Source organism: Mchenga conophoros, linkage group LG17, assembly GCF_057382185.1.
Source record: "Mchenga conophoros isolate Kocher_MC1m ecotype Shallow Benthic linkage group LG17, M_conophoros_male_GT1.1, whole genome shotgun sequence".
Taxonomy (NCBI): Eukaryota; Metazoa; Chordata; class Actinopteri; order Cichliformes; family Cichlidae; genus Mchenga; species Mchenga conophoros.
In genome coordinates this window covers 26,083,434-26,096,142 of record NC_140542.1, presented here as the reverse complement: position 1 = coordinate 26,096,142, position 12,709 = coordinate 26,083,434, and the positions used below count along the sequence as shown (strand labels likewise).

General features: G+C 40.1%; 1 protein-coding gene across 1 annotated transcript; it reads right to left on the bottom strand.

Moving 5' to 3' along the window:
- Positions 1-570: 570 nt before the first annotated feature.
- On the bottom strand, positions 571-8,778 carry fam180a (family with sequence similarity 180 member A). Its single transcript, XM_085252328.1, has 3 exons — positions 8,486-8,778; positions 1,710-1,807; positions 571-1,328 (listed from the first exon to the last, which is right to left on the bottom strand). The coding sequence occupies exons 1-3, from the start codon at positions 8,559-8,561 to the stop codon at positions 999-1,001; spliced, it is 504 nt and encodes a 167-aa protein (XP_085108454.1). The 5' UTR covers positions 8,562-8,778; the 3' UTR covers positions 571-998.
- Between the last annotated feature and the right edge of the window lie 3,931 nt (positions 8,779-12,709).

The window sequence follows — 12,709 nt, the reverse complement described above, 5'->3', positions numbered from 1 at the left end:
TAGTTAATGGTTTACCTTTATTAGTATGCTTGGCTTTTTTGGTTTAAACCTTATATTTTGGATATTAGACTGATGGTTTGTTACAATGTCATTGTATTATGATATTAAATTAATCATGTGTAGGTGGAATCTAGTTAGCCTAAATAGCCTATATTGTGAGAATATTTGTGACTCAAACTGCTGCAGATTATGATTAATTACTCTGTAAATCACTCTAAAATAGTTTGGGGGAATTCTAGACTCAGGGGGTGGGTCAATGCATAGTAATTTTGGACATTGAAACATGTCTAAAATACCTGGTGTGACTGTAGGGATAGACTATACACTGATTTTGCTGCAAAATGATAACAAACCGTCTTTGATGATCATTACATTTCGAGTTGATAGCTAAAAGAAAAGGGACTTCAGCCATGACCACTTCGCTTTGCTGAAGGTTGAGTCTCATTTGATGCCGTGGATTTACATGATCAGAAACAAAATCCAGGAAAGTGAGAGCAGCCGATCTCTGCAAGCCCATATCATCTGACAGCTCAGCTATGAGCTGATGTACTGGGACCTTGAGGTCTGCTTGATCTAAACTTGTGCTTAAATAAGTTTATAGAAAAGTAAGATACGCTGATCTTTTGAGAATTAAAATTTTATTATTTACCTCACATAGGGTAACAAAACAAAACAGAAGCACATGATATAACTTTTCAGGAGTTTGTGGTTTGAGCTCTTAATTGGAATTAGCCCAGTCAGATAAGACTGGAAGTCAAGTTTGAAAGCGCTGATAAAAGTGAGTTTGGACCCTGAGTTTAGTTACATTTTTTGGTTAAAAATTTAATTGCTTATATAATTTTATATACATTTTTTGATATTTGTATTTGTATATACAAATAGTTTCATATAAAAAGCAATATAATAATCTAATTTGTTTTTAAACTTTGCAGGACACTGGAAATGGCATGGATAAACGGCATCTCCACTACTGAAAAAAATATGGACAACTTCTTTCCTCAAAAGGGTTTGAGATCCTTTTGAAGAGCTTGGAACAGCTGGATTAGGGTGTCGGTCCATATCTCTTTCTGGTGCTTGTTGGTGATACGAGCCAGGGTCTGAGTGGTGTACACTAACGTCAGCACTGTCCTCTCAAAGTCCTGCCAGCTCAGAGGTTGGCGCCGCTGGGTGAGCTCGGCCGTCAGACGCCTGATGTCGGAGAGCCTTTTAGGCAGTACTTCCTCACAGATGACTTCCAGCTTTTCCACACTTCTCAGGGAGGCCAACTCCTCATCTGGAATCAGCAGGGTGTGTCCATCACCTTGTATCTGCATTCCACCCAGCAGAATCTGGGAGATAGATAGGCATCCACTAAATTCACATTCACATATATAAGCAGCTAACTGAAAAATGGAGTTGCTAGCAAGGTCACGTCCTGTTAACGGCTATTTCAATCTGTTCCAAAGAGCCTAATCATCTAAATATTTTGAAATGAGCCTAAGATGGCATAAGAAAGTAAAATATCTTTTTCATCAATGTCACCAAAATATCTCACATTCCTGCTAATGATTAGGAGCACAGCAGCAGTACACAGTGTTTTGTTCTAATCCGCAGGGTGAGGCCACAAATGTGTTATTTTTAGAAGTCTTGTGCACATTCTAAGAATACTGGTTTCCATTAAAGAAACACTAGCTCATGAACTATTTCGGGGCCGCAAGAACTTAACTGACCTCAAAAAGCAGCTTGATGTCCTCCACCGAGTGCTGGAATGTGGGGTTGATCAGTGAATATGTTCCCCGTTTTATCCTGTATGCAGATGGGTACAGCACTAGAACACACAAGAAGAAAAAATTGGATTATAGAATCTCCCTTTTCAAAAATTAAGGCAGGACATTATTTATTGTGACATTTATGCGGGAGGGCCAGAGGTTGAGTAAACACATATTCATTACTGTTCAAATATTATGTATGTGGTTGAGACTTGGGCTCCAGCTGTGAAGAGATCAACTGGTCTTTGACCTGAGCCACAGTTGCTACAAGCACCAGCGGCCTGGTGCCCCCAGAGGTGCAATATCTGCTTATTGACTCGTGGAAGGGCAGGTGTAACTGACCTCATTTGGTCAGGCTTCAAAGTGTCAGCCCATATGTGTAGCAGACGGGGGATCTGATAATGTGAGGTGTCCTGATACGGCTGGAATGAAACCCCTCACTTTCAGCTAGAAACAGTTGCTGCTGCCGCCTCATTTCTGTGATAAAATTGAGCAAAATCCATATTTTCCTGGAAGTGATAACAAGAGGCTAAACCTCACATCTAGAGGTGGACAGCAGCTAACATTACTCACATACTTTCCTAAGTATCTGATGTACTAACAATTAAGCACGGGGCTATTTTGGAATATTTTGTTTTTACCCTAATTCAGAGGTTTTTAAAATTCTTTTTAAATACACATTGTACAGTGTGATGAAACTTCAGAGTTCATAATTCTGGACCACCAGAGTGAGCTGCTCTATAGAGATGTGAAATTGGAAAGAAAATCCAGCAGAAGCCTAGCACAGGATCTAGAGGAGATTCATCAGGTCCTTCAGTTGATCTGTCTGCCGATCACTGAAGCCTGATCAGAAATGGTCTCAGTGGAAGAGTGGCTCTCAAGAAGGAAGGGGAACAGAGAGAAAGGGCTGGGGTAAGTTAAATTACACAAGAACTGATATGGTTAATCCCATTTTACAACTTTTGTTACAAATCGAGTCAATTAGTTCACTGGTCTAAAATGAAAAATAACATTATGGTCTAAATTGTCTAAATAACATAGCTGTGTCTAAGAAATGATTTGTGAACTTCCTTAATCTAGCAACACATTTGCATTATAATAAAGAAAGATTAAGAGTCACACGAGAATGTGCAGGGTCTGTTTGTAATAATATAACTTTGAATACTGCCCAGACTTTGAAAACTTTTTTGTGTATCTCTGTTATCTCTCCAAGAACCATTTTTGTTAATGTAGCATCAGGAGAAGAAACTGAAAATCAAATTTGATTTGCACAGAAGGAGGTCCATCCATCCATCCATCCATCCATCTTCATCCGCTTTATCCGAGGCCGGGTCGCGGGGGCAGCAGCCTAAGCAAAGGAAGGAGGTTTCACAGTATAATGAATTAAGGTAAAACTTCCTCTAGGGTTCTACAGCTGTTCAGCTCTCTTTTTCCATTGCTACCCATATTCTGTTGCCGTCCAGTACTCCATTCAGCGTGTAAGCCAACACACGGAGATCTTAATGAGGTATACAGTATATAAACACTGGCATTCATGTGAATTTGGATGTCATCCTTCCTCTCTGCTACAGTGGCATCTATGGATTCCTGCTTCACCAATTCTGCAGTAATGATCAGCTTGACTGCCTGCAGCATCGCTGGCCAGATACATTTAGCTTTATAGCAATTGTCAGGCCAGCCAAAGCCACACAAATTGGCAGAGCTCCCTATGTACCTGCTTCCTGCTTGGGCGACTGCCAGTCTCAGCTCTGGCCTCCCTTTCGCAGCACAGCCACTGCTCTCAATGTAAAGAAATGTGTAGCTCCACATTTCCATGTTGGGGTTCCAAAAATCTGGCACATCTGTGTAATCTTTAGCATGTTACCTCAGTCCTTCCACCTGCCCCACCGTCAGGGGCCATAGCCAGACGTGGTGAAATCTCAAATAAACATTGTCTAACTCCACCTTTTCCTATAATATGAATTTGGGTTTCAAGGATCAAAACATATGTACTTATTGTAAATTCCAAATGCAGATGAAATGCTGTTCACGACCCTCATCATAATGTCAGAAATCAATAAAAGTTCAAACACTTCTAATGGAGAAGTTTGAACTTGTTGAAGAGTGACTCTGAAGCAATATAATATGCAACATGCACAGTTGTTCCAACCCCCAAACACCAAAGACAAGTAGAGAGAAGATTTCCCCAGATCAAGTACTAACATCCAACTCTAAGTGGATGACAACTTGTAGGTGAAAATGTATACTCCTCATTGAGTATGCAGCTCCCAAATGCATCAGGTATTGTGGAGGAGCGATGCCTGTGCAGACATATTAGTTACCGAATAGATACGGTAGCTTCAGCGGGCCATTGCTAAAGTAAACAATACAACACCCGAGGGTGCTCATTAGAACAAGGGTTATATCGTTAAAGGATTGAGGTGATGCGGGGAAATGACAGCTTGGAGGCCAGCCCAGCGCTGATTTACATCTAAAATTAATAATCTGTAATTTACATAAAAAGGCTCTGCTACTACTACAATAGTCCTTTGGCATGTAGGAAAGTGTGTGTTTTATGTTTATAGCAGCTCCAATAGCACTTTGGAATAAAAATATTATAGCTTGTTATAGTTGGAGCTGCATTAGTGTATATGTGCACAGGCAATAACAGTAATTCTAGTCATTCCATTAAATTGTTCGATTTCTCCCAGCACAATATTGTGAGGGCGATACTGATAGGTAGGGGGCACACACTGGATATCTAAATGAATCATGCTTAAAGATTACAATGAAAATGAACTAGCTTATAAGTTTGAGACACTGTGACTGACAATATGGCCAATAACAAAGAAAAAGGGCACATATACGTAGAAAGGAGCTAATGAAGGAGCACAGGTGGTTGTGAAGGTCAGGTAGAGATAACAGATGTGAGAAATTGAGGCCACTGCAGGATAGATATTCAAGATATTGTTCATTCTGTTACAAGCAATAAATAAATTATTGTCATTTAGCGCCTGCCCTCACTGCAGGACAGCTGCAGGACAGTCATCTTTGCATTGTGGATTTTAGCTTTGAGGAACTGCATGAACAAAAATATGTCACTGTGGAATTTCACATTCCCCAATGGATGACCAAATAGAGTGCATAATAAAGTAAATGGGAAAGAAATATTTCGACACAGCTGGTGAAGGGCAGACAACAACAGATGATTAATGGTGCAGAAAATGTACTGAACTTTGCAGTGACAACATATAAAATCCAGGAATTTATCATAGTGAAGGAGAAATAATGATATTTAGTCATTTTTGATTACCAACCGCTATGCAAAATCTTTGATTATGCCGCGTTAATGTGCAATATTTATGAATGTGAAAGTGACATCTCAGCTTTAATCACTACGATTTTATCACATGTAAGTGAGGAGGCTGGTGAAGGTAGGCTGTCCATATATGTTAGAGCTGGATTTTCCATGAAGTTGTTTTTGGTGGGTGGGGGGTCGGGAGGTAGGGGTCGGCTAACGTGCAGGCGAACAAACCATCACGAGGTGATTCATTCTTATGAGCAAATTTTTCTTTTTTCTCATTTTCAGCTTGAATGTTTAATATACTGCTGATGTCCTTTATCACAACATATCAGCTTTCCCTGCTGCTTGTTCTAAGCCCATTCACCCGTCATGCTCCCCTCCCTCCTTCGGCGCTCCAAACAATCAATGTTTGGATGGGCAGGCTTCCCCCCAGTGTCATTATGTAGAGGCAGGGAACTTGTAATCTCCCGCTAACTGCTTGCAAGGAGATGATGGAACAACAAAGATCCATTAATTAGCTGGGCTAAATGGTACTCCTGGCTGGAAGGATGTCTTGACGAAGACAGAAAGAGAGAGAAGGAAAAACAATCAAAAACAGAAAAAAAAAAACCCCAAATGAATGTCTGGATCCCTCCAGCGTACGATAAAAGAGGGTGAAAAGGACACAGGATACAATGAAATCTTCCCTGCAATGGACCATCTTCTACATTTCACTATATCTTCAAATAATAGAAAATTGTAAAATCCCAATCCATGACAGTATTGTAATGAGAGAGAGATTTAAATTCTACCATTTATGATGTAAACACAGATCATCATAAATACTCCGAATAACTGTGAGGCCAGCAGTAGTAAAGCCCAGCTGCAATAAAGTCATGCAGTGGTGCCAGGGAAGCTGATATATACTGGGGACAGTAGTGACAACTGGAGATATGGGAGAAAGGTTGCAGTTTCTCCTGGTTCCCCATCACCCACACTCCACCTCATGGAGGTGTGATCTTAGCCTTTAATAACCCACACAAGCCTGGGCACATTCCCAACTCATCACTTGGTTAGTTTCTTCTGTGATTAGTTGGTGTCACGTTTACATACAGTGCTCTTTAACATTGTTTTTCAAAATATGCTAATGTTGTGAAGAGGCCTATAAAACCTATTGCAAGAAGAGATTATTCAAGGTCACATGATCCAGCTGTAACTAAGCTTCATCAGATTGGAAAGTTTTAGGCCTAATCTTAAAAGTAGAGAGGGTATCTATTCTCAGTACCAGTGTTCAATAGCTCTATTGTCTTATTCCAACTAAAGAGATGGGTTTGCAACCAGCAACTGCTAAACTACTAAAGTTGAAGTCATGTCATGAACCGCTATGTGTCTAAAGGTTTTGTAGATCTGATGAAGCAAAACAGGAAAACAGGTCTAAATAATAACAGCTTCAATGCTTCTTATTTCAGAGAATCAGAAAGTCCAAAGTCAAGTCCAAAAATCCTTTAGTCAACGAAGCATTTAGCTGGGGAATCCAACACAATGAACACAAAGCTAAGGAAGCACACAACTATATGCAACAAAAGACAAAGGAATACTGAGACAACATATATACAAAAGGTAATGCAGGAAGAGGAGACGGGTGAGGACCAAAACCAAGCTGAAGCCAATCAGGGAATCAGTGAGGACAGGGACAGGAACAAAAGCTACACTCAACATGAATAAAAACAGAACCCTTTAAAGTAAAGACAGACAACAAGATGGAGTGAACATGAAGACAAAGGTGACAAAGACAAACAGAGATGAGACAGAAGGAGGAACAGAAAAAGGGGAACTAATTAAAAACAACCCTAAAGTTACTGTTTTAACAGCAACTGAAGGAACAAATAACAAGGCTAGAAAGACAAAACTTGTAAACACAAAGGAATTAATGAGTAAAAAAATTAAACACTAACAATAACAGAAACCTAATCCAAAGATCACATAACTTCAAAACTACAAAGAATTCTGAACTTGAAAATTCAAAACCCTGGGTCCAAAACCGGGTGACCACTTGTTTAACCATTCACAGAATGATCGCAGATCAGTTGCTCACTACTTCCTAAAACTTGTTGGCTTGTTGGTGGTTTAGTAATTGGTTGAAGACCAAACCAGACCTGAAGGCCAGACAGAGATTGTAGAGTTTGCATGGAAAGTCCCTGACACTCACCAACGCTGGCCGAGCAGTACTGAAACTGTGAAAAGTGAGACAGAAGCAGGAAACATTTACTTTCAAGTTAAAAGCTGTGCCTAGTGTTTGCAGACAATCCGATGTCTTTACTGCAAATTCTGCTAATCACCAAAGAAATCACAAAGAGATTTTTGGTGCAGGACTCTCTTCGCTGTTGATTTCACCTACAGACACAAACCTAAAGACAGTACTTGCCAACCAGTTTGGGAATACTTTTCAGTTATGTATGACAATGTTAGACTGTCATACTGGTGTCATACTGCAAACTGACCAATGACTGATTGTCATGAGTGCTATTCACAGAGAGCTGAATGGCTACAACCACATCGTTGTAAGATGATGAATGATGAAATATATACTCTTAGGCTCTCTCTTTGATTCAGCGATGGCTGCCCAAATCAGCGCTCCTCACTGTCCTGAATGTGTACATCCTCATCACTGAAAGAGCGGCTGCTGGCCTGTACATGTAAACAGAGCAGTCCTGGACCGATTCTATGCTGTGCTATCCACTCCAGTGTGAACTGAGCTGCTTGCAGTGAGATTGTAAATAGGAGAACTGCTGTTTCCCTCAACTCCAGGAACATTTCTGAACATTAGCTTCACTTTCTTTCTGCTCTTGTTTTCAGCAGCAGTGGGCAGTTGTTGACAACACAGACAATTAATGCATGTTCAGAAACTTTTTATTGACAGTGTCACTTTGGATTTTTGATTTATTGCTGAAGGGGGAAAAAAAGTCTTACAAACTTTTAATAAAACAATGATTAAAAAAATGATTTCCTGGATTTTGGTGATATGGTATAAAAATGTAAACAATTCTGAACTTTCTTTGTTTTTGCTGGCTTCAGCGTCATGTGACTTGTCTACAGATTTCAAGGCCTGCGAGTGATGAGAAAGGAATTTCCTCAGTGAGTAGATCCAATAACAACAGGCCAGTCATTTTTCGCTGGAAAACGATCTGCTGATGTCCTGCAAACTGCAATGTTCCTGCTAACTGAAGAGGATAAACACATTCTTTCACAGCTGGAACCACAGACTCGTACCAGGACTCAGCCATCACAATTTGACTCTGTCTCTGTCTTCTAGTAATATTTTAAATGATCCCACAAATGAAAACAGAATAGTTTTTGATGCAAATATACTCAATGGTGATAAAATTGCCATTTATCTCATAATAGAGAGACACTAATCAGACTCTTAATAATTGCGCATTTAGACCTAATTACCAGAGCTTGTGTGCCAACATACCTTTCCTGTGGTGCTGACTGGCAGCACAGTAGCTGCACAGGTAAACAACAGTGAGTAAAGTCCACCACTGTGCCATGCTGATGCTCACAACCAAGATCCACTCGTACAAATCAGTACACACTCTCTTCTTTCTGAGTTCTGTCTCTCAGTCATAAATGAACATCTCAACGATGGATGAGAACCCTCCTTTCCACTTCATAGGCTTTGTGCATAGGATCATCTTTCACTGTGTTCAATTTTCTTTTGTCACCTCCCTTCCTCATCTACTTTCAATTCTTTTTTTTCTTTTTTTTCGTGTGTGTGTTCTCTTCTCAAGCCAGGGTGTCTGGGCTCTCATCTGGAATTCATCAGAATTTTGGGAAAGCCTGCCCTCTTGGCTGGACTTTTCTTACAGCTACTGGATGGCTGCTTTACTGGCTGAGTGGTTCAGCCACTGAGACTCTTCAGTTGACCAGGCAACTGAGCAAATGGTTGAGTGGCTGACGAAATTGCTAACTGAACATAATCACATCCACTGAGCCACAATCAAGCCAGTTATGAGAGCGATGGACTACTCAGGATAATAACTAATTTGACCACATTTATCCCATCACACTGTAGTCAGAGGTCAGACATGGGACAACAGCTTTTTTTTTTCATTTATTCACAACATTTGAAGAAAGAAGCAGCCTGAAGTCCAAATAGGTTGTAAATAAGCCAACAGTTCTAAGAAATAGTTATTTTAACCCCCCCCCCCAAATCTTCTGGATAGCAGACAGTGACAGATGCTATTTGGCTGTACACTATGATGGAGGTTAGTGCAGTTTATCTTCCACAAGTGACATCAAACCAATATTTGAGATTATTTTAGCTTCATAAGAAAATGACCCAGGTGGGTGCTTAGAATAGAATAATTCTGGTGTTTGCCTTTTATTTCCTTTAAGTATGTCTGGGTCACCTGAGGGTTCCTTAAGCCCCTTGCTTACTGCCCTACTACTTTATAGCCTGTGTACTTGTGATCCCAAATCTCAGCATTCGATTACTGCAATCTATAATAAATGCTAGTGATTCTATTTACTCACTAAAAATGGAAACTGTCCCCCTTAAGTAGATTAACATTTTTGTTGTTGCTGTATGCTTAAATTCTTGGTTATTTTATTACATTTTTCAAATTCATCTTTCAAGAAACAAAGCCCTGCCTTAAAAGAAGTGTTTAGATGCAGGTAGGGACCCCAGTTCTGCCGCAGGTGTATTCCTGCTAAAAGGGAGTTTTTCCTTCCCACTGTCGCCAGGTCCTTGAACAAAGAGGGTCTTTTGATTGTTGGGGGTTTCTCTCTATCGTTGTAGAGTCTTTAACTCACAATATAAAGCGCCTTGAGATGACTGTTGTTGTGATTTGCTACTATGTTAAAAAATGGATTTGAAAAAGTTGAAAGTACATCAAGAAAACCCGACTGGAGACAAACAACTAGTCAACATCAACAACGCTGTGAGGACCGCTCAGAGCATCTTGATTAAAGGCTGTCAAGACTCTCTCCCCAAGTCTATATTCTCTCCTCCACAGTGCCTTCTGCTCTTTGTTGTCACAGAATATGTGCAATAAACACGCAGTACGCCTTCTTGTGCCAAGGCATATAATAGCCTGTGTAGGTGCTTTTGGATTTCAGATAGTATGCTTTCTTGGCTGATTCTCTAAGGCTGTGTCTGCTAAAATAAAGGAGATAATATTCCAGTGATGGTCTTGCGTAAAAGCAGTTAAAAAGACAGACACTTGTGGCCCTGCAGTAGATTAGAGAGCAATAATTAATTATTCAAATAGAGTCTAACGATATCAAACTTAAATGCTTATTTTAACAAAAACAAAGGTGATAAGAGCTAGTTTCTTATCGACACTATGCCATTTGAATAAACAATGAAGTCTACTTTCTGCATGAAGTTAACATCCACTTTTTGAATGGAAAGCCACTGAAGTTTCACCATTTGACAGAAGCATCAGTAGTTTATGTCAACAAATGCATTTAGATATGATCGCACAAGACAAATAGTTCTCTCATTTCATTTGAGTAGTAAATGAAAAGTCAGTGAGACGTTTGGGAAAACTTTCAACTGATTTTAACAGTGTGAAAAATGACACAATTAGTGAAGGATTCATGCATTTCATTTTAGTGTGCCCAAAAAAATCTGATGGGAAATAAAGTGAAGAAGGTGCATGGAAGGATTATACAGCATGCAGCATAACAAAAATATTTTTTTTTAAAAACAGCTCATCCTGCTTGATTAGGAGACATAAAGCATAGAAATGGTAATTTAGTGATATTAAGAAATTTGATTCATTTACACAGCTCTGAATTTATGTGCTTTTGCTTTACTGCCACCATATGTTTGCATCTTTGCTAGTAGCAGATGGGCGCCCAAGGTATAATGCCCTCAGCTTTCTTTAACCTACTCAACACAAAACACAGTTGCAAGGATGAGAACTCTGGAAGAGTGCCTCTGTGGGCAAGCTGTAAGTCTCGTTCGCATGCGATTCACATGAGTAACACGTAAGGCGCAGGCAGATGGCGTTCTGAAGGGCAAAACAAAAGCCCAAAACATAATTCTCTGCTGCTTATGTCCTTTGTGTTTGCCTGCAGGTGCACAGATTTAACTACTGTAAGACAAGAAAAATGGTAATGACCCCTGAGTGCGTGAGGTTGTACAAACACAGTCCGATCATGTGCAGTGTGAAAGAGAACCAGTTCTCTTGTCTCTGTAACCATGAGGGGGCAGTGTTACGACACAGATCCTGAGTGATCCACAATTTCCCAACTTATCCAAGATCCTGCAGTGATTGCTGCTGCTCCCCAACTCTTTTGACGATGGTGCATGAATTCCAAAATAATTGAATTCTATTCAGATAAGGTCTGGCAACGTGAATGCAGCCACTTAAGAGAGATCAAAGAGGTTGTTTGGGTTCAAACCAGGTGGGGACCCTCGAGACATCCTTTAGTTTAATTGCTTCTATGCTGCAAATCAGTGGAATGCCTCAAATATGCAAATTTACACGAGGCCACTGCACATCTGAACTTGCACGAGGCTTGCTTAACACGCGAAAAGTCTGCAGCTGCAGTTTTATGTTATAATGCAATGAGTCAGGATAATAAATAAACACCCGATCTGATTGTGCAAATAAAGAAAATGCTGAGATTTGGACCGCTGGGGCTTGGTACCATTGCCCAGCTAAGAGTCTGTGACTCATTGGGAGTGTTTGGAAGAATAGCGAAAACTTGTCATTTTATGATGTAGGTAGTTATTGGTTTGACATATTGCTGCAAGTAAAGCCTGGAGACCACAGCAAGCGACTGCTTATACACGTTTAAACACATTACCTGGGGAAAATGCTTCCAGAGCATATACAGTACTGTTAATATACATGCATATAATGTTGTTCAGTTCAATGTTTCTTTTTAGTTTTAATCCTCAACCAAATATCTGCTGAGACACCTTCCTTTTTAATTATTTCACTGTAAATGACAATTGGTTCTTGCTTTGTGCTCAAGGTTGCAAAGAGGTAAAAATAAAATAAAAATCACAAGGACCATATTAAAATAAAATAAGAAATGAAAGTAAATATCAGAGACAAGATTGCAGAGAAAAGTGCATCATGAGGATAAATACAACTTAGGAGTCCAGGCTTTAGAGAAAGAGTGAGAAAAGTTTGAGAACAGTTAGAAATGAACTCTTAGAGTTTAAAACCAAGATCTATTGATTGACCATAGTTAGTGGCAGCATGGCAGCCGTCACAACAAGTGAGGCCAGTGTGAGAATGGGCTGTCTAGAGAATCTCTACCTACCTGGCAGGAGGCACATCACACTTCAAAATAACTCAACAAAATACTGCGAGCATGTGAGTGCTCAACCACAATGCCTAATCATCATATCTCAAGCAGAATAATTACCTCGACTGTCCATCACACCTCTGCAAACAATTTCATCAGGGCTCGTCAGCACAGAAGCACAGTCACAGCACTGAGTCTTTAAATGGAGCTAGCATGTCTTGGACAGCTTGGAACGTCACGATCAGCCCTCGTGGGTGCCGGGTGTCTCCAAATCCTAAAAAGTAGGTACTTGTCTGCCTGATATATCCTACACACTAGAGAGGAGACAGCTACAGCAGCATGTTAGCCTAAACAGGCCACCTGTCACATTACTTTGGCATGCAGTATTTATTACCAAACAATATCCCAATTAGCCATGACAGGAAAC